The sequence below is a fragment of the Centruroides vittatus genome, unplaced genomic scaffold (assembly GCF_030686945.1).
Source record: "Centruroides vittatus isolate TY-2023 unplaced genomic scaffold, ASM3068694v2 scaffold_861, whole genome shotgun sequence".
Classification (NCBI taxonomy): domain Eukaryota; kingdom Metazoa; phylum Arthropoda; class Arachnida; order Scorpiones; family Buthidae; genus Centruroides; species Centruroides vittatus.
The window spans coordinates 5,413,439-5,440,640 of record NW_027122718.1 but is presented as its reverse complement, the minus strand read 5'-3'; the positions used below and the strand labels follow the sequence as shown (position 1 = coordinate 5,440,640).

General features: G+C 29.9%; 1 protein-coding gene across 1 annotated transcript; it reads right to left on the bottom strand.

Moving 5' to 3' along the window:
- Positions 1–745: 745 nt before the first annotated feature.
- On the bottom strand, positions 746–27,202 carry LOC136990199 (cyclin-dependent kinase 2-like). Its single transcript, XM_067288568.1, has 7 exons — positions 27,077–27,202; positions 18,591–18,668; positions 13,032–13,152; positions 11,455–11,625; positions 5,378–5,479; positions 5,097–5,300; positions 746–1,501 (listed from the first exon to the last, which is right to left on the bottom strand). Exons 1-7 carry the CDS (start codon positions 27,190–27,192, stop codon positions 1,403–1,405), a joined length of 891 nt encoding a protein of 296 aa, XP_067144669.1. The 5' UTR covers positions 27,193–27,202; the 3' UTR covers positions 746–1,402.

Below are 27,202 nucleotides of genomic sequence, written 5' to 3'. Positions count from 1 at the left end.
ATAACAATGCCAGACCACACGCTGCAAAAATAACTGTACAGAAACTTGAAAGCTACAATTGGGAAATTTTACCTCATCCACCATATTTGCCAGATATTGCTCCCAGTGATTATCATCTTTTTTGCAGTTTGCAGAATTTTTTAAAAGGGAAAACTTTTGAGGATGAGAACAATGTAAAAAAAGGCTATTTCTGAATATTTTGATTCAAAACCGAAATCATTTTATGAAGACGGAATTAAAAAGCTACTGTCAAGATGGCAAGAAATTGTACAAAATAATGGTGAATACATTATAGATTGAAATAAAATTTAATTAAAATTTTTTGCTGCTTTTTTTGTAGATAAAAATATGCATGAACTTATGGACTGACCTGATATTTTAAACCAATTATTATTATTAAAGGAAAAATCAATGATAAGAATTTGTCTGTTATAGGTTTGAAAGATGTAATTTTAAAATATCAGCAGCATAATAGTAATTATATTTTCAAGTATATATGGGGATAAAAATAATAATAAATTATGTAAAACAAAAGTAATATTTATTCATGCAATTAGAAGTTCTGTAAGGATTTAGATAGAAATGACTACTTATTTTACTAAGATAAATCATTTGATGGAGTTTTTTAGCATTGAACATATTTTTTATATCAAATTTTTAACCATGTTTTCAAAATTTAACTATCTTCAAATGCTCGTAATAAATGAATTCACGAAAACAAATTTATAAAATATTTTTATTAGGAAAATTTGTACAAAACAAAATATGATTCGTAAAATAGTCTGGTCGAAACATTAAAAATTCTAAATACAAAATTATGTGATATTTAAGTTAAAATATAACAAGTATGAGTAATATATATATGGCATGGCATTAATTGACATTTGATTTCTGTAATGGAAAAGTTTTTCGGAATGTTGAGACTAATTCCTCTCAATATCAAAAATGCTTACATTTTAATAAAAAAATAAGTGAAATTATTCTAAACATATTCATAATTCAATTTGTCTCAATGAATAATATTTCAATATAATTATTAAAATAGTATTTTCACATCAACAGTAACATTACCTGCTTGCAACACAAAAGAGATTTTTCCAAAGTTAAAAATCTTCCCCGGATCTTCCTGGGATTTGCATTGCAAGCAAGAAACGTTATTGTTGATCTGATATATGGAGTCCTGTAATAAAGACTTACGCATATAGCCTTTTATAGAGACAAATTAATCTTTTGAATTTATTTACTTATGCGTTACTAATTGGCTAAATAATGAATAAAAAAATATATTTTACTATAAACTTTAAAAAGTAAGTTCCATTTAAAATGTTAACTTAAATTTAAATGACACTTTCTGCAATATATTTTTAAGTAATATTGATAAATTAAATTTGAGAGGAACACATTATAATGGTGGTGGCTGAACAGTGACATCCTTAAAGTAATGATGATTGAGAGCATCTCTTGCAGACACTCGTTTCTCTGGGTGATATGTAAGTAATTTCTATAAAAAGAAAATTATTATTACTATTATTATTAAGAAAATAAATATACACACAGTATAAAATTACTAATTATAATTTATTTTTTTAATGAACTTTGAATCAGCAAAAAAACAAGTTTTTCTTAGTGATTTTTAACAAAGTACAAATACACAATAATGATTTTACTAATATACTCTTAATATCAGCCAATTAAACAAAAGATATCTACTAATTAATTTTTTTAATAATACTTTTGGCTTTAATGCATATTATATTATACGTATTAATTAACAGCATTTAAAAAATAATAAAATATGCTACAATTTATACAAATAAAGAAATATTGCAACTAAATATTTAAGTACAAATTCTACCACCAAACAAATCATATTTTAAAAATAGGGAAATAAGATATTAAATTCAGTTACCAAAAACTCAAACAAAATGACTGACATCTGAATTGATGTGGCAATAAATATATGCACACCCCATTTGTTTGTTATGAATGGTAAGAGAACTGGACTCATTTGCTTTTGAAACAAAAGTGGTTTCATAAATAAAATACTCTACTTGAGCTATGGTTTACAAAAAAATTGGCTCAAATCACTGTAACAGACAGCTCCATGTATGCCTAAAAGCATCACTCCTCCAAAAAATTGGAGGCAGTAAATTTACACGCATCCAGCATTCGCCAGACGTTGCTCAGCTGAATGAGTAAATTGTTTGCTGTTTTCTATATTTCTCAGTTGGCAACATGCAAATGAAGTGAACAATAAAATCTTGTATAGCCTCTGCATTGTTCAAAATGCAAAAAATGGCAAGACAGAGGCAGAAATGACAAAATGAAACTGCTATATGACGGATTGTTCAGGAATTGTTTGAACAAGTCTACTGTCTGAACCTTCCTCAGACACTAGAAGCTGTAATGGCAGATCACCAACTACTGGCAGGAAAGATAGAATTTTGCATCAACATGTTATGAAATACTGACCTGGAATGTTCTCAGAAGCTGCAGAACTGTGGAGCGAATGAATAGACTGGCCTGTATCTCAACAAACTGCTAGCAACAGATTATATTACATTTTTACCACAGCCCATGTCATTTAAAGGTCACACCAATACGCTTACTTGAGAGAAAAAAGAATAAATCAACAGAAAATGACATTAAAGAGCTTTTTAATTCCTTTGCTAACACTTTCGACATTCATATAATCATCACCATCAGGCAACAACCCAAATCAAATGCTTTTTCAGAACAAAACTTTTAAAGTACAGAATTGGAATAACATTAATCGAATAGAATACAAAACTTTGAACATAAAGTTTTAAAAACATTTTTAAAAATCACACAGTATCTATGCGCATGAGCTTAGAGATGTGGAGACAACCACATAGAAAGATGTAGAGAAAGTGGAGACAAACAGTCAGTATTTTTTGTATGCTTGTACAAATTGACCTAAATGCCAGGCAACTTGAGGATGGGGGGAGTTGCATGGGGCCAATAACATGGTGAAGAAAGACTCCCAAATGAACACTAGGGTCCTTTCACCACTCCTCCTAAGTAATACAGAGTGGTCCCAAAGTGGGGTGTGACTATGTTGTAAGACCATCTTGAACAATTCCTTTGCTAACACTGCCAGTGTCACACCTTCCCACCACCACAGAATGCTGGTGCTCAGCTAATTGAGACAACAGAATTCTTGTGGTAGCCCCTACATAGCAGGTGTATGCCCCAGTTATATTTTCTAATGGAACAGAATACACTCCTAACTTTAACTCCAAGTGTGAAAGTGCATCTCTATCATTGCAGAAAAGTCTCCGTAGAGTTGGGCGCAATGAGACAGGTAAATACAGTGATACTTCGGTTTTCGTTGATAATCTGTCCGAAAACAATCTGCAAAATCCAAAACCGACGAAAACCGAGGCAATTATTTCCATATGAATCAATGTAAATCCAATTAATTCGTTCTAGACACTCCAAAATACATACCAAAAACACATTTTAAGAGAATTAATATAGCTTTAAATACTAAAAGCAATAAGAAATTAACATAAAAGACTAAGTAGCATAAAGATAAAAGCATTAAGATTAAAGATAAGATAATTAGCATTAAGATGAAAGTAATGGAATTGTTCAGCTAGACACGCATCGTCTTGTAGAAGCTAGTTGGACATGAGCTTCTAGCCTATATCGTCCCATGGTAAAGTGTGAAGTAACTGTCATATAATAGTAGTTGTATGCGTTTATGATAATCGTATCAAGGGGAATAATGCCTTCTAGGAAATCCGTTTAAGGGTAACTGGCCCCTATTCAGACTGTACAGGCATGGAGAAAACCCGGAAAACTTCACGTGGCCAGCCCGCCCTGGCGAAGCGTGAACCCACGACCGAACTCCCAGTGTTCAGGGAACGGAACCATTGGCCAATGGTGGGCCGTCGCAGGGTAATGTTCGCACAACGAGAAATAATGCCACACTGCGCCAGAAGACACATGGGTCGCCCTTTGTTTTCACAAAATTAGCAGAGAGGTCACTTGAGCACACTGACAAAATACGAGGCAATCAACGAAAACAGAGACAAATTTTTTGCGAAAAAAAAAAATTGACGAAAACAGAAACTGACAATAACCGAAGTCAACGAAAACAGAGGTTTTACTGTACGAGAAATTTTGTCTGAAGATACAAGATACACAGGCTGACAGGTTACCACAATACGGTAAAGAAGACTGGACTACGGTCCATTCCCCTGGGTTCCGCAAACTGGTGGTGGGGAAGAGCGACCTTTTCACCCTGTTTAAGATGTGGTTATACTTGGCAATACTGTAGCCTGCCCCACACACTGCTGAACAGATAGAATCAAGCTCAATATTGGTAATAATTTGAGTAGAGAGTATTAGGAAAGCCCTTCTGATAAGGGAAGTTATGGCTGCATTGACACATTGCGGAGGTTGGAACACTGTGGCAGGGATTACAGGGGGAATATTGCCGAATTTGTGGAAAATGATCTTGTAGGATCTTCATAGGAGGAGTCGGTTTTCTCCATTTTCCATTATACATTAGTTATGTGAATTTGAACTATATTTTTCATAAAGGTTTAAGTTTTCTTATATAAGTATTCTTAAATTTTCAATAGCATTTCAAATTTTCCCTACCCCATCTATTACTATATCTGAATCATGAAAAAGATTGTAATGACAACAATCAAATATTGATCATATTTTATTAATGTTAGTCTATTGTGACTATAATCTATTAGTAGGACTTATTACACTGATTTAACTTTTAGATGAAACTAGAGAGATTGAATTAGTCTATTGGTTCATAAGAATAAACTTTCTTTATTTGCAACTGATAATAAATCCTACTAATAGTTTATAGTCACAATAGACTAATACAGTATTAATAAAATAATATCTAAGTAACTAGAAGCATTAATTAATTGGTTCATATTTGTCTCCTTTCATGGAGTAATATTCAAACTGTAACAATGACGTTAGTAATTAGAATTCTATGTTAAAATGTACAGTATAATACATACAACAGTTTGGGTATCTAAAGAAAAATTCAAACATATCAGAAAAACTATTTCAAAATTATGTCTTAACAAAAAACTTACTAGAAGTAAATCTTGTCCTTCGCGGTCTAAACAAGGCACAAATTTTCCAATGTCTTGAGCAGTCCATTTTGGAAATGATGATTTATAATCTGGTAAATGGCTAACACCAGGCCAAATTCTATCATCTGGTGTACCAAGTGTTCGAAAGACACGAAATAACTGGTCAATTTCAGAATCGCCAGGAAAGAGAGCTCTACGAGTCAGCTTAATAAATTTAAAAAATAAAAAAAAATCAATCATTTTTAAAATAATGCTAACTTTTAAAAATTATTATTAATTACCATTTCAGCAAATATGCATCCAATACTCCACACATCTACTGAAGTAGAATAGAACTTAGTTCCAAGAAGAATTTCTGGAGCACGATACCATAAAGTTACAACCTAAAATCAAAGTGTAAAAACAATTTTTTTTAAATTGTAAATTATAATTTCTAACAACCATTGATTCATTGATCTGACATTAAAGAAAAAAAATTATCAAATGTATCATATTAATACTTATAATGTAACCATCTTCATTTGCTATAATAATGTGTTTCAAATAAAAAGTATATATGTTTTTTTCTAAGGATTGCATCTCAAGTGTATGCGATATCTGAAAAAATTTAAATAAGAAAGTAAAAAAACTATACAAGATATATATCCAGTTTGCTGCCTGTCAAGATTAAAGGAGTATAAATATTAAAAGAATTAGGAAATATTCTACTGCCCTAGCATACAGTAGTTCATTAGTCTTTCTAAGACAGTTGTGTAATGGACGATGCAGCTATAATTTGTAGTATTCCATAACATGTGGTTGTAAGGAACTAGTGTAACAAAGAATAGTCAGATTAAACAATGACTTTACTAATCAAACTGTGCAATTCTTGACAATTACATTCCAATTCTTAGGTTTACTAACACACAGGATCAAACTATCTGAATACATGTTTCATCACTGACAATATACATTTTTTTTACATATTTATTTCATGATAGGCATGCACTTTTAATTAATAAGAACAGAAGTACAGGTTAATACGGAAGAAAAAAGGAAGAAAAAGGGGCCAAATCTACGGAATATGCAACACTCATTAGGATTACCTCAGTTTCACTCACTTGAAAGATACTGTCTTCAAACAACACATCTGGCTGGTATATACATCCATGATAAATCATCTTGAATTTTTTTTCTACACAGTTCAATGGGAATGGATTGAGCCAATTAGAGTTCGTCATGAAATTCCTGAATGTTCTTCAGACCATCTCTAGTCCTGATGCTTGTCCCCTTTCCTACTGACGAGCACCAGCCATCACAACTAAGACGAAGGACAAAAAGAATAAAAGGTTCTCCTCTCTCATCCTCACTAGTTTTTATATCCTTTTTGGGAGCAATCCCTCCCCTACACATGTGGCTCCCTCCAGCCAATCCAGTTGTCAGTCCTCACTGGATTGCTGAAAAGGAGATACACACAAAACAAAATGGAAAGATAAGATAAGAGAGTTAATGAGTAATCAAAAGGGAAGGCAAGAAGAGAAAAAAGAAAATTCTCAAAAGGAAGGGAAGGAACAATTTGTGCAGAAGCATTACAAATTAGAGAATGTTTAATATTTTTTAGGCAAAGCTACAGAAACAATTTATATACTGTATATATAAAATCAAAAATTAGCATCCTAATATACAAACAACAGCCTATTTGATTATCTTTGTTTTCTTTACACCTATATTTTCATTTCATCTATTATATTATCAGTAGTATATCAGTATATCTAATGATTTAATTATCACCAATTTGCAAACTTTACTTTTAATCTAAATTACAAATCTAGAAACATCATCAAACCAAATATTTCCAATACATTATTGAAAACCATAATATAATAAACATTCTTAAGCCCGATAAATACAGTAAGACGCTGATTCGATATAACGCAGTCTGCTTGAAGCCTTAAGAAAAGCTCAAAATTTACGCAGATTTTAATTTTTGCAGCATTTCACTGATTTGTATATAATACAATTATTTATGAACACAAACCAATCAGCAAAAGGTGGCAAAAAGGTGTTCTTTCTTTAAATCTATGTTTGTTTGGTGCAATTTTGGAAAAAATATAACATCATGGACGCCATAGGCAATATCGGCTTCGCTTGGCAAGAATTAACTGATAAATGCATGAACAGAGTGTGGAAGAAGTTAGGACAAAGGTATCCAAGAATTCTCAATGTGAATAGCTTATCGCTGTATCGTTAGGTTGACCAAATTGTTAACCTAATTGATACAGCCTGACTAGGAGATGTATATGAGCAGGATATTGAGGAGTTACTGCAGATTTCTGGTGAGAGCCTTACCAACGATGACCTTCAAGAACTAGCAGAACAAGGAATTCATGTAGAACTGGAAAATAGATTCTGAAAATAGATTCTGAAAACAAAGAACCCAAAGAATTTCTCTACAGATTTCCTTAGTAAAAGTTTGGTAACAATAACCAAAATCGTTGATCAAATTGTAGTGAATGATCCAGATTTTGAAAGGAGTGCAAAAGCAAAACGAGGTGTTTTGGATGCGATCTTAAGAATTTCAACAGAGACAGGACCTTCATCACAAGAAATGAACTTTACATTTCTGTCTGCATATGTTTGTGTTATTTAACATATATTATTATGCAAATTAAACCTAAAATTAAAGTAAAATCTGTTTATTTTTGGTTTCATGTTCACTTATCCCTATTTACTCTTTGTTAAAATGACCTCGTTTAACGCTGTCTCGCTCAGAGCTTTGTCATCTAGGAACGCATCCCCGTGTTAAGCGGGGTCTTACTGTATATAAAGACAACTGACGATCACCTTGAACGATCAGACTAGAATTTGGCTAATTAAATAATTAATATAAAGCAATTTGTCACTAGAGGAAGGCATTAGGCACCATCTCTTGATTAAATTAATAATTTAGAACCTTCTAGAATAAAAGAACTGACCCGGGATGCAGCTTGAACCCGCAATCTCCGCTTGCCATGCGGTGCACTTGCCAGCTGCACCACCCAGACCCTGAGCAATTTAATCAAGAGATGGCACCTAATGCCTCCTTCTAGTGACAAATTGCTTTGTATTAATTATTTAATTAGCCAAATTCTAGCCCAATCATTCAAGGCAATTGTTGGTTGTATCTTTGAGAACCATAAGTTTTGAGTCTCAACTGAGTCACACATTGAAAGTGAATTGACTCATTTTACTGAGATGATTTGAATATTTCAAAACATTTAAATAAATCATTTTGCACAACACTAACGTGCTGCTAATCAAGTCTTGTTTGGACTGCTGGATGGCTTACCTCTCTAGATGATCAAGGTTATAATTTAGTGCAAACCTCTCATGAAAAATGGAACATCTTTCTGGATGGTGAAGAATGGGTCTGGATCCCACATCCTATCTCTCAGCATCCAGCCATCCCATTGTGAGCCAGAAGAACCAATGATGGTGTGGAATGCAGACCCTCTTAGTGTCCACATGGCAAAAGGAATTTTAAAGCTACAGGCAACAGATACAGAACAGTATTTGTTATACTTGTTCCTCTCGGTCAATTCATTCACACAATTATTCTTCTATCAGGCAATTTATTAGTTAAATATAAATATTTTATTTGTATTTAATATAATTCATGCTAATTCTGAAGTTTTGATGGAAAAGAACATAACTTCACTATTACAAAAAATAAGAAACTCAACATCACCTTAACACTGGGGGGGATGAAATCAACACTAAATCCAGAACCTGTTACCGGTGTAAATCGTGTGAAAATCATTACAAAAAAATGGACATATGGTGATGCTGCGGTTCAGTATGAAGCATGACAAGTAGTGCAATATTTGAAGAAAACTGGCATACTTTCTCACTTTGCAAATTATGTAAACATAAGTATTTGGACCAGACAGACATAAATTAGGAGCAAAGGAGCAAAAATGCAATGGACCAATAGAAGACAAGAAAACAAAGTAATAATGGTGTTTCCCGCATTGCATCAGACAACTTTCTGGAGAATCAGAGGCTGTGAACAATAGAATATTTTGAAAAAAATTGTAGCTGATATCAACCAAGTTCCAAAAGAAGAAACAAGAAATATCAAAGTAGAAGACATCCAATTGGATAGATCAGCAAATCAAAACATTTGCTTTATTTTGAAATAAATGGATAAAATAAATTGAATCAAATATGAGTGGCTCTGCACTTTGTCATTATTAGATATTGCTTCAACAGGCATATTTTAAAGATTCTTGGAAACAGGACAAATTTTAATTTAAATTAAGTTTACTTGCTCCTCTAGTACAGTGGTTCTTAACCTTTTTATAATTTATAATTTTCTTGTAACCCCCATTTTTTTTAATAATAATAATTTATATTTGCTAAATTATATATAATAAATTGATTTTTTTATTATTGCTTTATTTTTTATATAATAATGAAATAATAAAGTTATGATTTACATTTATCTATTTAAATGACATTCAAACTTCACAATTAAACATGAAAACGCATTAATTTTTAACAAAAAATAAAATAAGAAACATGTCGATAAATCAATCCAAAGTCAATGCTAAAACTAAACTAAACTAAAACACCACAACTTGTAGTAAAGATTTTGCATATCTTTTGCAAAAATATTTAAATTTTCAAAGCCTACTATTTTTCCTAATTATTTTCAAAATTCCAAGCATTAATAGTTTCTTAGAATTGCTTTGGAATAAAAGTAGTAAATACTGCAGTGTAAGTAGCATATTTGCATTTATTTCTTCTGTACTAACAAAGTTGTATGTAGGAAGAAATAAAAAATAAACATTTTATTTTCTGCGAGCGCTTTCGACATATTTAAAAACGTCGTCTTCAGGTAGAAATAGAATTCGAACAAACTTTTTTGAAAATTTTTAGAACAAAACAGCATTAGCCACATGGAACATAAGTTTAAAATAAGAGAACATAAAACATTATATTTAAAAGTGTATGCGTAACATCATCGCGCATGCATCCTGCCGTGCAAAAACAACAAACGGCGTTAGCCGTTTAGAACATAACTCAAAACTTGAACTTAAATTTGCATAACATCAACGCGTATGCGTTTAGAGTGCAGAGAACAGGAACGGCAATTGGCCGTTTTTAACAAAAAACGCTTAAAAATAATAAAGCTTACAGAAATGATTTAAATACGTGTAACATCTTCATGCACGCGCCTTACTGCACAAGGAAGGCATGGATATTGAAACGGATTTAATGCAGGTGTCTTATCCGTTTGTACAGATTGATCCAAGTGCCGAGCAACTCAAGGGTGGGAGAATTACAAGGAGACAGCAGTGTGGTGAAGAGGGCCTCCCAAATGTACACCAATCTCCTTTCATCACAGCACTTGAGCAACACCGCACGGTCCCAAAGTGGGGTGTGGTGGTGCTGTACAACCAACTTGGACAACTCAGTGTCGCAGCTGCCCCCCTGCGACAGAACATTGGTGTTCTGCTATATAACTGGACAGCATCCTGGTGGTCACCCCTATATAGTGGGTGTGTGCCCCCGACAGTGGGTTTTCCAACGGAATGGAATATACGCCAGACTTTTCTAGGATCGAAACTACATCCCGATCGTTACATAAAAACCTCCTCAGATTAGGGCAAGGGGCAATAGCTAAAAGTAAATTATTTTGTCTTAATAAACATTAATCCATCTTCAAATTACATAAAGCTATTAATTATTTAAAAGTTTATAGAAAAACTCTCCCCAGCTGATATACTAACATATCACTTGTTATTTTTTATTTTTATTTATCAGAAATTATACTAAATATTTGAAGAGCATTTTAAATTGAAATTTTATGCCAAACAATTTTTTCAAATATTCAAGCATTATTTTTGTAAATCTATTGTATTGTTTGTTTAAAATTAAAAAATATATTCTTATGAACTATTTTTAGACTGTTAAAGACAGAAAAGACAGCTTGAAGTTTAAATTAAGTCATTCTTAATCATGAAACTTGTCAACAGATGAAATGATGATTAATCATTATCAAATTATCCTATTCATCATTACATTTATTGTCATAAGTATAATTAATTACCTGGTATAATCTTCAACAATAAAACTCTAAAACAATTCTAAAAATGCAAATAAATAGGAACTACTTTAATGGAGCATTAAAAAAAAAACTAAAAAAACATCTCTCTTCAAGAATGCATTTGAAAGACACTGTGTTTCAAAGATTAAGCCATTAGCATTTAATGATATTAAAATGTTTGATTTTTTGTTCATTTCTTTTAAAATTAATTCCTCTTATTTTTTTGTGCACCATTAAAGCAGTTTATGTATTTAATACCATAAGATTAACTTTACAATTTATTAATACCTCATGTGTATATGAACGAAGTGGCACTCCAAAAGCACGAGCCAATCCAAAATCAGCTAATTTTATGTTTCCTTCTATGTCTATTAACAAATTCTGTGGTTTAAGGTCTCGATGTAGTACTCTATGTGAATGACAATAAGCAATACCTTGAAGAAGTTGCCACAAGTAGCTCTAGAAGAATACAATAATTTTTATTCACCATAAATTTCATTATTTGATTTTTTCATGAGTATCATTGTTTTAAAACAGTGTAAAACCTATTAAAAAGAAACCTTAAAAATACACTCATTGACAAAAGAAATCATACATCCTGACAGAATTGTCTGATTGTTGCAAAACTGAACATTTGTCAAGTCAATGATTACAACTTTGGTCTGATTGCATACCAGATGATGCTACTAGATGCCTTAAAATTAGCATATCTAGTGTTTGGAGGTTTTCAAATGCCAGACATGCCTGTACAATGAAGTCAAAGACATTATGCACAGTTGACAAAGTTTGAGAAAGGCTACATCATTGGGCTGAGGTAAGCAGAATTTTGCTGAATTGCTTGCCATCTAAGTTGTTCTGATCTGACTGTGAGGTGGCAGTTGATACATGAGGGAGCACATATACTGTAGTACGAACTCTGCAACACTGTCCGCTATCCAAAGACAAGTGTGCTACAGAATCCTATCTCTTCCTTTCCTATTGGCAGATAAATAGCAGAGAAAACCACTACTCATCTTGCCACATTAGCATCCAACGTTCAGTGCTAATGGCAGAGAAAGTTGGACGATTAGCAACTGGCAATATTTTATCATCTTTAGTAATAAATTTCCTGGTTTTGTTTGGGAATAGATGACTACTGTGTTAGTATAGGGAGAGTGTTTCAAATCCCACTTTTACTGCTGAGAAACTACTAGCAAAATAATGTTTCTCATCAGTAAAGGTGTTAAGAGTTGGCACCCTAGACCAACATCTATGATAATCAATCACTCCTAGTAGCAGAACAAGAGACATTCTCACTACAATGATATATTCAGGTTTCCATCATTCCTTGTCTAACTTGACAAGATTGCAAACAGCCATTTTCCAACAAGATAATGCTCAGCTACATAAAGCTAGGATTTCTCAGGAATGTCTTTGCCACATTGCTACACTTCTTTGACCTGTCCACTCTCTAGATTTGTCACCCACTAAACATTTGTAGGACCAGATGTATTATTACATGCATTTAAGCAAGAAGAGGTCTTACAAGGTAAAGGTTGCTTTAAATTTTCCATTTTGCATTTTTCCACAGAAAATTATCCATTTGCTTTGATATTATAACCACATATTACCATTATCATCTTAATACTAATAAAGTTTCATTTAATTCCAATGCCTTTTTTTGATATCCAACATTTTTGTCAAATGAATGTGTCATCCTGAAGGCTTTAGTGGTCAAGATGTTGATCACTAAAGATGAGGGATTATTATAAAATCAAATTGTTGATGTTACTTGCAGGAAAACCGTGATTTTTAATTATGTTTCTAATTTTGATGTTTCCTATATCTATAAAATATTAATAATGAAATTTATTAATTAAACTTACTTTTACTAGAGGCAAAGGTAATCCTGTTGGATGAGAAGCATCCATTAATTTCTTTAAATCCTGATAAAGATACTCAAATACAAGATATAGTTTTTTATCACTATGAATTACATCTATTAACCTACGGAAATAAAAAAATTACACTTACAACAATGTATTTAAAAATCTTATTCTTTATATTTTTTGCTATTGTACATACAAGGACTGATCAATTAAATTTGCAAAACTGTTTCCACCTTTCTCTTCTGAATAAATTTCTGGAAAAATATATTTGCTGCACCTTTTCTGAAATCTTATCACTAGCTACCATAGGTGCTGATCAATTTTATTTATATGTCTTTTATTAATAGTCTTGTCATTGGCAATTTTTTGAAATGCAAAATGTGTATTTTTACATTTTGTATCCTGACAAACAACTCTAAATAAGGAAGCAAACACTAACAAGGAGAGGGCCAGACATTCAGGACTCAGATTCAAATGAAACTTGGTCTAAACACAAACAGCTCCTTGTCTAAATAATAGTGCCCATTTCTTAAGTGTTTCCAAAAAATGGGCCTCTGAAAATTGAGTGTTTAACTTATAAGTCTTTGGAAGCTTCACTCTACCTCATAATTGCAATGGCTGAGTGAATAAGGCATTAGACACAGGAACTATACAATGTAAGCACGAGTCTTTGCATTTTTAATTAATTTTTTTTAATTTGTAACAAAATTACTATTTTAACATATCATTAGCATTATTACTATTATTATTATTCCTCATGTTTAACCTATCCTATGTTTTAATATTCTAAAACAGTGTTGTGACTTTGAACATGAATTCAAACACTTTGCGTTCTATCATCTTTATTTAGTTCAGTTGGCCCCAAAAAGTGGAACAAGGAAGGTACATTTATAATTTGTGTGTGTTGTGCAGATCACTGCATCTAGATAATAAATGTTATACTTATTATATTTGTTTAAATAGATATTAAAAAAAAGTGTGTAAGCCGTATATGTATTCATCTACGATACTCAGTTTATAAATAATCCCAAGATATGTCCTAAAATATCTTAACCATTTATATGTATCTTTTAACCTTTTATATATTGTATGTATTTTTTGTTACAATTTTAGTTGGCTGAAGAGGGGATGTTATGCCTGAAATATGTATTTTAAACGTGTATCAACTGAACTAAATAAAGATGATAGAACGCCAAGTGTTTAAATTCATTACACTACATAGTGTTTAAGAAACTATCCTGTGTTATTCCTGATATATCTCGGGGTTATGACCTATGACCTCGACCAGTTGATCCTAGATATTTCATTACAGCATCTGAACGTTTTTGAATCTAGATGCTGCTAGTCATTATAATTTTTATATTAAAACTGACTTTCAAAATATAATTTTTTTTGGTTATTACATTTATTAATATATCTATTTTGTTTGTGATAAATAAAATAATTTTGGACAACACTATAGCCACAATTACTCTTTTCAAAAACATGTAATTTTCATTAGGCTTAACATAGACGAAAATTCAACATGGTATCACAGGCAACAGAGGATTTAAACATCCAATGGGTTAAAACTCATAACACAAGAAATTAAAAAACTTGATGCCATATTCTGTTTAGTAAAAAAGATTCTGTAGATTTAACTCTTGTATATTGTTGTAAAATTTTATAATCTCATCATCTTGTATATCATTAAATAAAATTTTTATTTCTTCATATTTATTTTTACTCTTTTTACATATTTTTGCTCCTGATTACATACTATATCAACACAAGCGAATAAACTTCAGAAATTTAACCTATTTTAATATCCGACTTGTCTTTTTTGTCCATCTGCAGATGGACAAAAAAGACAAGTCGGATATGAAAATAGGTTAAAAAACACATTGTAACTATGCTAATTGTTAATGCTATGGACAACTTCCTCATGCATTCATGTTTGTTACACTTCAAATACAGTAATACCACCATATCTGAAAATAAAAAACTATAATATAAAGAAATAAAAATTTTACTTAATGACATGCAAGAATTAAATCTCTTTTATAAGCTTTAAAGATGAGGAATAGCAATAAAAATGCTAATGATACAGTAAAATAATAAAATAATTTTGAGCCTTCACATTTTTTTAAAAATGTGAAGGTTTAAGCCTAGATCATGTAGTTCCTTGTGTAATGTCTTATGCACTCCGCTATCACAACTACAAGGAGAAGTGAAGCTTCGAAGACTTATAAGTCAAACACTCAATTTTCAGAGACCTGTTTTTTCGAAACATTTGAGAAGCGAGTCCTGTTATTTAGACAAGGAGTTATTTGTGTTTAGGGCTATATGCTTGCCAAGTTTCATTTGAATTGGAAACCCAAATGTCTGACAGTCTCCTTGTAAGATTCTTAGAATAAAACTTCAATGCAACATTTATGACAAATGCCTAGAACTTGCTATTGAAAAGTGATTTCTTCATGACATATGCTGCCAATATGGTGCAGCTAGTACTACAACTGAAGCTGAAATCTTGCTACATCATCTATATTCACTATATTTAGCTCTATGTGATTTCTTTTTGGTTCAATGACTAAAGAAAACACTAAAGGACAAACACTTCACATCTGAAGTAACCAGAACCACAATGAAAACTGGCATTTCTCCAAAATTAATTCTACAAAGCAAATGAGGACAGGTTTGGTGATGACAAAGATGTGTATAGATCAAGGAAAAGAATTTCAAGCAGGACAAATTTTCAGATGATGAAGATTGCAATAAGGAAAAATTTAGCAATATTTCACAAATGAAATGATCAGCCTTTGTATAAAAAAAACTTTAGTATATACAGTAAAAATTATAAAATACACAATTGTTCTTTTCTTCAAAAAACCTATGATAATGAATATAAATGGAAATGTTTTCTTCATATTTTGTAAAAAATAAAGTTGATTAACTTCTAATCTACTATTTATCCAGCACCCAATAACTTAGAATGTCTAGTAACCTGGCACCCACTGAAAAGCACCTGATAATCTGTAATTGTCTGCCAATCCAGGATGCTAATATTTTGCAAACCAGTATTTGTTTGAGCACATGGTATGCTAAAAACATTGTGAATACCTTGGTATGGGATCTGCATTATTTTTAATAGACTAAAGATCTTGGGCAGAAATCAAGGCAAAAGTGGGGGAATACAAATGTGCACATTGCTACACATTGGAAAGTTGACCAAACAGAATTGAAAGCAATATGATCAAGAAAAATTATTTTGTCCCAAGTTAAAGGCTTTCACTGATGCTTTCCGACATCTAAAACATGTTTATGTCACAATTACTAAACAATGTTTTTTTTTTTTTTTTGCCAAGCAAAAATTCTACAATGTTTAGATTGCATATAATTAATTTGGCTTTTGCTGACATTCTCAGTAATCTGGCATTAGTGGCCCCACTGATACCAGATTAACAAACTTCTGTAATATATAATATATAGAACTATAATATATGATGATTTGTAGAAAGTGTGTAACAGAATACAGGAAATAATAAAAACAAAAACTAACACAACAATGTCAAACATAGAAATAAAAGTAAATTGCCTTAATAAGCAAACAAATTCCCAGTATAAAAAATGTTGCTTAATTGCTGAATTATTAATTCCAAAGTATTCAGGTTTTCTCTATTTTCACAGAAACCAAAATTAAAACTAACAGTATTTTTTAACCTAGGGTATACAAAACTTTCACAGGGGGGAAAAAAATCTCTCGATGGCTGCTAAAGGTAATTTTAAATAAAATTTTTAAATTCCAATGACACTTATCGCCAAGTCTTAAATTGCTTAGGTATAAGATCTTCGTCGGATCAAATAACATTCTAAAATTGGAATGCATAGAAGAACAAGATATAAAATTTTAAAATATTACATAACTTTTACAATAAAGTGTACTATTAAACAAAAAGATTATTATTATGCTAAAAAAAATTTTAATATTAACCAACAATTGCAAAAAATTAAAAATTACTAAATTTGCAAATTGAAGTATAATGTATTACCCTAATTTATCATAAAAGCACTACCAGGTATATAGCAGACTTTTATCCTCCTTGAAGTTTAAATACCCGCCTTTAATTTCAGATATGTGAATTTCCGATGATTCCAGAGTTCTGAGTTAGTTGGCATGCTGAGATTGTCTGATTAGATGCATGTAGATCTCAAAAATGCAGCTGTAATTTTCTGAGATGTAAAAACAGACAGGGCAGTGTGGCGTGTTTTCCATAATCTATATATCATAATTGTGTTCTTATAGCCACTTATTGATAGAGCACTTGGTCGAACCAATATATTCTAGGTTCTAGGTCTTTTTGAATCTATTGTCCCTCATCAGAATTTTTATACACCCCAGGTGCCCTGCACTCATTAGTCTCATCTTTCCCATCACAAAGTAACTTTTATATACTATTTTAAGCCAATTTAGCACCCTTGATGTTTGCCATTTCTTTGTATGAGTCGCTCAATATATGGTTATATTCAACAATTACGCTTAGTGAGTTGGAGGCTTTGTGTTATTGGATATCCTTTGGGTTGTAGCACTGGTAAGAGGTAGTTGTGGTTGGAGAAAGGTTTGCAAGATCATGGTTGAGGTTTTTTCGATAACCGTGTATTACTGCAAATTAAATTTTATATCTTGTTCTACACAATTCAACTGTAGAGCATTATTTGATCTGACAAAGATGCAGTTGGGATTTCTATATATATAGTAATTTTCAAAACACAAAATCACTCTCATTATTCCTAAGATTAAAAAACTATGACATACTTTAGTGATTAAATATATACTAGTGACAGCCATTGTTTACAATTGTCACAATGCTAATAAAAAATATTAAATTTCATTTAGTATTGTGACATACGATACAATAATTTATATAAGATATTCTATAGATATTCTTATATATTGAAATTTTTGAATAAATTTTAGGCTTATAGTAAAAACTATATAAATTTTAAAGTCATTATCTAAAATAATGCATTTTAATTTATACTAATGACAGATCCATTGCAAACATTAAATATAGCACATTACTTCAATTACATGTATTAATTAACTATTTTTTTGAAAAAGCATATTTTTTGGTTATTTGACATCCAAATAATCTTAGCAAACAATACTGTCCACTGGATATAGATATTTTAATTATATACACTATCTTTTTTATTTTTTCTTTTACTTATCCATGAAACAATCTATTAATTTCCCAAAGAAAGTAAATAGTTTTAAAATTTTGAATTATATAATTTCACTCATTGTATTTTATGATTTATATGAGTTTAACTTATAAATACTGTAATAGAATAATCTGGAGCCTAAACCTAATAAAATAAAGTATAAAATAAAACTGTGCTAAAAGACTGTCCTTACTTTTATCTTGCTGCATTATATAATTAAACATTTTTTAATTAATTATAATAATTAATTAACAAGTTAAATTATAAACTAACTAAAATAATAATTCAAAATTATAATTATAAAACTTTATGTCAAAAGAAATTTTATCCATTTTATATTAAAATTCACATTACCTGACTACATTTGTATGCTTAAGTTCTTTCAAAAGAGCAATTTCTCTGATTGCGGTACTTGGAACACCTTCAGCTTCACTATATTTATAAAATTAATATATTAGAAATAATCTTATTTTATAAGATTATGAAAACCTGTTTTTATCTATTTAATTTAAAAAACAATGTTTGTAAACATAAGTTTGTGTCTATTAGAAAACAAAGAAAACTAGGTTTTTTTTTAAAAGCAACTGTTATATGTTCATTTAGAAAATTGCTGAACTTAAGAAAACACTGTACTTAAAATGAGAAATGTAGATAATTTTCTGATGTTGACAGAAGAAAATATAAGTAGTTCATAAAAAAATATGCATCTAGAACTTATATTTATTAACAAAACTACTTTCATGGAACACTGATTGATTCATTCTTAAATTTCAAAAAATTGTTTTATTTGTTCTAATAAACTGTTTATTAAAACTAAGTTTTTCCTCCTACAGAAGAGTAGCAAAAGAAGAAAAGCCATCTTGCTTTTATGCTACATTACTATAACTTTTTTGTGTCAATATTAAAATTTACATCCACATAAATTAAAACAAAATTTTTTAACTACTGTATTACATTTGAACCAACTTAAATATCTCACGCTGGTTATTGTCACAGAAGTTTTATTCCTAGCCAACTACCATAAGATAGATACTTTGACATTAACCATTTTGTGCTAACAGGCAGAGTGACATTAACTGAAGAAGAGTCTATGTGCATGGTGAATTTAAATATTCCATTTAATATCAGTTTGCGATTATATACAGCTCAGCAGAGTGTTCTCAAACTGTCTATTGATTTTTTTAAAAATTAGTAATAATTTTAAATATTCCAGTAGGTTACACTACACAATTTGTCCTATTTTATCTTTATACAACATAAACACCTTATTGCTGAGAATCTTTTTACTACTTTAACTAACATTTTCAACCTGATCAATAGGCCATCATTAGGTTATCAGTTTACTGGAACGTTTACAATCGTTCTATAATCGAACCAATATGAATTTAAAATGGTTTGAATATTTGGTTAAAATCAAAACATAAAATAACAAAAGGCTTAAGGAGCACATGCACAATGTAAACAAGGGACACTATTCTACAGCACTATCCAGAGTGGCGCAAACAGATGGTTCGGTAGTTGAATGGGCCGAGGCCAGAATTGTTACACCGTACATTCACCGACTCTGGCATTAAGTTTGGAAAAGTTCAAAATTTATAAATCCAGCCTGACTGGCAAATGTTTAAACTACAAGGATGCCACAGGCTTACCATCAGCATGGAAATATATGATCAATAATGGCTAGTAAAATCTGATGCATAGCGCACGGTCGATGTAATTTTATATCTTATGTTATTATATTTGTATTTTATTTTAATTTGTTCTACTCTATTTATTTTGATTCATTCTGTTTATGTATTTAATGGATTAGTTATATTATTTATATTTTATATTTTGATTTTAACCAAATATTCAAACCATTTTAAATTCATATCAGTTCAATTATAGAACGAGTGTAAACGTTCCAGTAAACTGATAACCTGATGATGGCCTGTTAATCAGGTTGAAAACTTTAAAGTAGTAAAAAGATTCTCAACTATAAGGTGTTTACGTTGTATAATATTCAATGAGTCTAAGTGTACGTTGAAATATATATAATCTCCCATCTTAATGTAATGCTGTAAACATTTGCAAATAAATAAATTGGAATAAATGTGTAGTCCTACACTAAATTTTTTTTTCTTATTTTTCTTTATTTAGAAATAAACTAGTTAAGCAAATAATATAATTTAAAATTAAATTTTGCAAGGAATAATAAAATTGTAAACAGATTATTCAGTACTATATCTGTTATATAAAATACAAGGTATTTTAATTAAAGTGTTCCAAGTAAAATGTTATCAACCACAGTAATAACTTGGAAAATGATTGATGCCAACTGTCTGCAGATGCTATTTTTTAACAAAATTTTTCATGTGTTTCATTCAATATATAATTAAATCGGCATCATTTATTGTGCTTTAGTAACATCAAAAATTATAACAATAAGTTATGTATTTTTATTTTTGTATCAGATGACACTATATAGAAGGCAGAAAAACTAATTTTTGGATTAACTTATCAGTATGTGACCAAAAATATAAAAAAAGTTTTTCAAAACAAAATTAATTTACTAAAAACATCATTCATTAAGAATTAGCAAAGCAGCCTTACATAGCTTTTAACTACAATGGAAAAAGTTACTTAGTTTAATTTAGAATTCCAAATTAGTAAGGATATTTATACATAAAAGAATTCAAATTAGAAATAAACTTTGATTCCTTTCTATTAAGTTGTAAATGAAAAATTTATACAATCTGTTAAGTTAAATGATATTTACATTCTCTCTCTTTGCAATAATCTATTATTCTGTACAATGTTTGCATATATTCAAGATGTTCATGAATTGGAATGATAAAATTTCATCAATATATTTTCATATTAATTTAAGATAAAAAGATGAAATAGCAATATATATGAAGCTAATCAATTTCTTATTGACTATATTGTAATAGATCAATCACAATTGCATTTTCATTGTGCTATATGGAACTTTACACACAAATCTGTCACTGTTTAGATCAGCGGTTCCCAACCAGTGGTCCGCAAGAGCTAAAATATGGTCCGCGAAAGATTTAAAAAACTTTTATTCATTTTAAATTATTCCCACATTGATACAAACTGAATTTAATTTTTACTAAAAATTACTAAATATATACTTACTATATATATATATATATACTTACTATATATTTTACTAAAAATGTTATGTTTTCTATTATAATAGTACTGTTAAAGCATGTTACTTTGAGTTTAACGATTACTTATGTTAAAAGTTTTGATTAAAGTTTATTTTTAGATTGACACAGTTTATTTTTCTTAAACCTTGTGGTCCCTGTTAGCAACAATGAAATCAAAGTGGTCCCTGGTCAAAAAAAGGTTGGGAACCGCTGGTTTAGATACAAGAAAGATACAATTAGTCTTATGAAACGTAATAATGAATATAATTCAAAAATCCAAATGGCAATTTCCAACATTAAAATCTTTTCCAGAACTACAAAAACTATTCTGATGGAAAACCAAACATGAATCAGAATTTACGGTTAATGTTACCTATGGTTCCAAGATGGCAGCTCGTCTGATTCCAGCAAGGAAACAGTGGGGACACACGTTCTAACCTAACCTAACCTAACCTATTCTAATAATTTTGTTGGTAATAATTATGGTAATTTATTAGAATAGGTTAGGTTAGGTTAGGTTAGAATGTGCGTCCCCACTGTTTCCTTGCTGGAATCAGACGAGCTGCCATCTTGGAACCATAGGTAACATTAACCGAATTTACTGTTTAACTGGAACAAATTTTAATGGTGCCTAGACCAGTAATAGTAAACCTTTCCTTGAAGATGGGTGAAAATTAAATTTAAAATTTATTAACTCCAAATCATGGGTCAAATATTTAATTTGAGTAAATTAAGAAAAAAAAAACCAACTTAAAAATTTTTTATTTAACTTTTTAATCTATAAATTACAAAAATAAACTCTATATAAAGTGTAAATAATAATAATGTGAGTATAATGGAAACAAATATTTTATCTAATGGGAATCCTTCTGTCAAGACTATTCAAGTGAGACTGTTTAAAACACTATTCCGTCTCACCTGAAGATGGTGCTTAGCAATTAATTTACTTCTTGCTGAGTGTAATTTTGATTATTTTATAAAATACTTTTTTATAATTTATAAAAACCTAATACTTTCTAAACATTTAATATGGGTATCTTGAAATCATGGCATATCATAAAATGACAAATGGGTTAGTATCATCTTTTAATAGGCTTCATATATTTTTTTCCAACAGATTCTTTGTTTATCTTAAACTATTGTTTTGAAATCTAACATCATATCATTACAGTCTGTCTATGGAAAGAATCAATTTGATATTAACTAATCAGCATCAGCCATTGATCGCTTAGTTGTGACAAATTACTTCTGGGGCCATATTCTGGTCACCGTCTCTGGTCTCTCGTCTCTCACAAGCCTGTCGCTGATTGGCTAATCATTTGGATTAGCCAATCAGCAACCGGCTTGTGAGAGACGAGAGACAGTGACCAGAATACGGCCCCTGGTTTCTTCCTCATTTGTTAAACCTATCACTGCCATCGTAAACATTGTTATGGAGCAGTTTTATATTAATCATCATATATTAAATTATATCAATCAATAACATTAATATCAATTATATTGTTATTATTATTATTATTGATTAATTAATATAAGATGGTGTTCCATCAATATATAACTATTTTAAACTTCAATTTAACAGAAAATTTTTGGTCTGTGTGTCATCCACGAATATTAATACTCTGTTAATTTTAAGATGCTTTTTATATGTAATTAAATTAACAGGTTACTTTTTTCCAAATCCAAGAATAACTGCTCTTAAATATAATTAAAGTATATTTTCTAAAAAATGTTTGTTTAGTTTGATTTAAATCATATAATTGTTTATTACAGTCTCAGAACTATAATGCATACATATAGAAACTTTTCTGTAAAATTAAAACTTCTCATACATCCTTAATTACACAAATGTATCTAGCTAATTAAAAACTGATAAAAAAATTGACAAATTAGCTAGTTCTATACATGCATTCAGGAAACCTACTTTATTATATAATGAACTTTTAACAAAAATCCCTCACCCAAATTAGTCCATTAAATCAAGGGTTTATTGTAATATGTGGTTAATAACACTGAAATATATAATCAGGTTTCAACATCTATTGATATATATCTAATATATCAGTAAATATATTTAATGAAACCAGATTTTTGGTTTGTTTCTTTTAAAATTGCACTCTTAAGGCCAGTTCATACTTTATGACAATGGAAAAAAAATAGATTCTCTCTTCTCTTTTCTATTATTCTTGTCCCATAACAGTTTGAACTTCAAAACAAAAGAGAAATTCACATGCAGAACTCTTACTCCAGTTTACCAAAATAAACCAGCAACGAGTTGCTCAACTTTCTTAGCAACATTTAAATTTTGATGCCATCTGTTGCCATATTTTATTTAAAAACTTTTTATAGTTTTAACTATTATAAAATGGCAAAAAGCTTAATTTTGAGGGTAGGGATGGGTTTTATAAAAAATTGTAATTGCTAATAGTGAGTAAAATTGTCAATTAGTCTGACCCTACTGGAGATACACATGACCCCCATTATCTCCCACCCCTTTGACCTTTAATCACCAACATTTAATAGCATCAATCTCCCTATTAGACAAACCACCCTGCAAAATTTCAGAAATTTTTGACACAAAGCACAAGAGTTATTAAGCTTCAAACAGGGTGAACAAAATCATGCCCCCTCACACATACAGAAATTACTCCAAATCTTTTTACATTTCTCAATGATTCAAGGTGTCCTAAGTACAAAAATATAAGAATCTTGGAGAGATCATTTTTTGATCAATCACCATACTTTCCTTCTAATATGAGAAAGTAAAAATGAAAAAGTGACCTAAAATCTTAAAAACTGCTAATAATGCTCATCTATATTCCTTGACAGAATTTTAATAAGTGACAGTTTATATTTATGAGTTGTGGCTCTTCCCATTTAAATATCAAAAAATTAGTCAGACTACATATGTGCAGCTGAAGTTGTATGTTTAGCCAGCCCTTCTGTATCTTTGCCAACAAAAAAGGTTTCTAGACAGGTTAATGTGAATAAAAACAGCCACACAATGTGCTTGTACATATTTCTTAAAAATAAGAACATCCTTCTCTGCAACCTTCTTTCTTTAAAATTTCTTCTACTTCATTGCCACATTATACTTAATAAACTAATAACATCTCTTTCACTCGGGCTCTTTCCTCCTAATACATTAGATACTGCTTCCTTCTTCATGTAACACAATAGCAACAACTTAGTAACACTCTTCAATCTGTCAGAAAAAATTGACATTTAGCTTTATGATAATAATCTGGATAATTACACTTTGGATAATTTGGGTTTTAATGTACCATATTATAAACAAGCAAATACCAAAAGAATTAAAAGATCCACTAAAAAGAAATGCTACTATTGATACAATCTGGTTATGAACAGAGTGCAGCATAACTCTGCCTCTCAGATATGTTTCATTGGAGTCCTGAACATATATACCAGATAATGACACCAATGTAAAATATTGTTAATTATATTGTTTCATTAGGGCTATGACTAATGAATAAATATATAAAGCCACTTATTTTATTAAATTTTGAATTAAATTCTAAAAAAACTAAGAAGTGATGTTTTCTTAAAAAGGTGGCCTGATATGAGGCCTGCATATTTTTGGTACCTGACATTTCTTATCTAAAATCAAAAGCATGCTTTGAAAACATACTTGAATTATAAAATTCTTAAAAGTACAAGAGTATTTTTGATTAATTCAAGAAGAAAGCAGGAAATATTATAAATGTAATTAATTAAGGAAGATGATCCTGAAGTCCATTTTTGATATTTTAAGATATTCAAAGAAAAATTGAGATGATTAGCAATGAGTACAATTTATTAGTCTGGAGACTATTGAAGGACACACACAATTATAGGCTACAAATGAGAAAAAAGTAGAATTTCTGTCAACTTTTCTTACTAACCAAAAGAAAATGGAAATATGTTACTAGTAATGCAAGAATGTTGTACACCAAACATGTTTACACTGCATATCATAACCATTTTCAAATCAGCAAAAACATCAATTTAATCATTCAAAGTGAATATTTTCAACCATAATTTAAAGGCAATCATCAGGCTGAAATCAATACAGTAGATTATGGAACACTAAACAAAGTTATTTAAGGTGTTGTTTTCCTTTCTCTTTTCTATTCTCACAAATTATCAACTGGCCAATGTCTAGTTCATAGAAGATTTTTAGAACTATTTTTTTTCCAATGGAAATTGCATCAACAGTTTCCTCTTACGTTTGAACAAGTTTTGACTACTAGATGATTCTGGAAATAACTTTGAATAGAGATATTTTAATTATGATTACAGTGAATATTCAAGTTATTAATTATTACAAGTCATAATTATTTTAACTTAATAAATGAAACATATTTGACAAATAATACTAATTTTTTTATTATCTTTCACATTTGTTTTAAAATAATTCTTCAGATACAAATGGAACATAAATATATATATATAAAACAAACATAAGAAAACAGACAAGATATACTAAGTAGTTATTTATGATGAGAAATTATATAAGTAAAAAATTTTACAAACCAAGATTTCTTCTTGTCATTTAAAATTTATTGGTGATGATTTTTGTAAAAATTTAATAAATGAGTGTTAATTCAAATCAGTATTATTCTTTATCCTAATTAAATTTTCTATCAATCTTATATTTCAATCATAAATTATATGACATATCTAATGTCTAACATCTAGTTAAAATAATAAAAATACTGTATATCTAATTACTAAAATCATCATCAATAATAAAATATATCAGTTTAACTATTGATAAAGCATTTAGTATTAATATAGTATTATTAGAATAGGGGTAATTTATTACAATAGGTTAGGTTAGAATGTGCGTCCCCACTGTTTCAGAGACGAGCCGCCACGTTTGCTACCATAGGTAACATTAACCAGTTTTTCTTTAAACAATTATAAATCGTCGGAACTTTATGCATTATATTTTTATATTTATCGCAATAAAGACTTTCAAATTATCAAACCAAACTTTTTAAAACTGCTTTCGAGGCAAGATCAGCAATCTATTATAAACTTGCTACATGAAAAAGCATACTGTTTTCTTTTTTATGAATTTTAATAATAATTCAAAAAATTTGAGTAAAATAATTTTCAAACATTTAAAAATACTTCTTTACTATTTTTAAATTTAGAGTACAGTACATATGATCAAATTTTAGTAATTTTTTTACAATTCATACAACACACACACACACACACACAAAGTTCATACAAAACAGGATGTTCATTGTTATATTGTTACCAAATGAACACAGACTAAAGATAAAAATAATTCACAAAATTATTGGATAAAAAAAAATGATTACTATTAACTAATTAGGGAAGGAAAAATCCATCCAGTGCTGATTTATTATTATTATTGTAACTAATTTATACAAATAATTATTGTTTAAACACCAGACTATAAATATTGGTGAAAATTACTACTTTTATTCCAATTTTAAAGAGATTTTATGGTATCATTGTTCAAAGTAATCTGTAAAAATAATTAAATCTTTATAGTTTTTTGTACTCATTTAAGTATAATTACCGTTATTTAATATAACTGTTCGGTTAATTGGTATACCAGTTAATTAATTAAGACATCCACGTGTACTGTGCATTAGCGGTTGTTTGTAAATCGTAATAACGAAATATGCGGTAAAATAGACGAACCTCTCGAGTCGGATTTTCTTCAATGCAACGAGCGATCCAGTCACTTTATCTTTCGCCTTATAAACCACGCCGTAAGTTCCTTCGCCGATCTTCTCTAACTTCAGAAAGTTATCCATGACTAATTTT

Bases quoted from the DNA above. Each gene is read 5' to 3' on its own strand.
- LOC136990199 (XM_067288568.1), bottom strand. From the start codon at position 27,192: ATGGATAACTTTCTGAAGTTAGAGAAGATCGGCGAAGGAACTTACGGC. The intron at 18,669-27,076 runs GTTCGTCTATTT...TTATAAATATAG, and splicing joins AAGAAAATCCGACTCGAGAG to TGAAGCTGAAGGTGTTCCAA. The intron at 5,301-5,377 runs GTAATTAATAAT...AAATTTATTAAG, and splicing joins GATGCATATTTGCTGAAATG to CTGACTCGTAGAGCTCTCTT.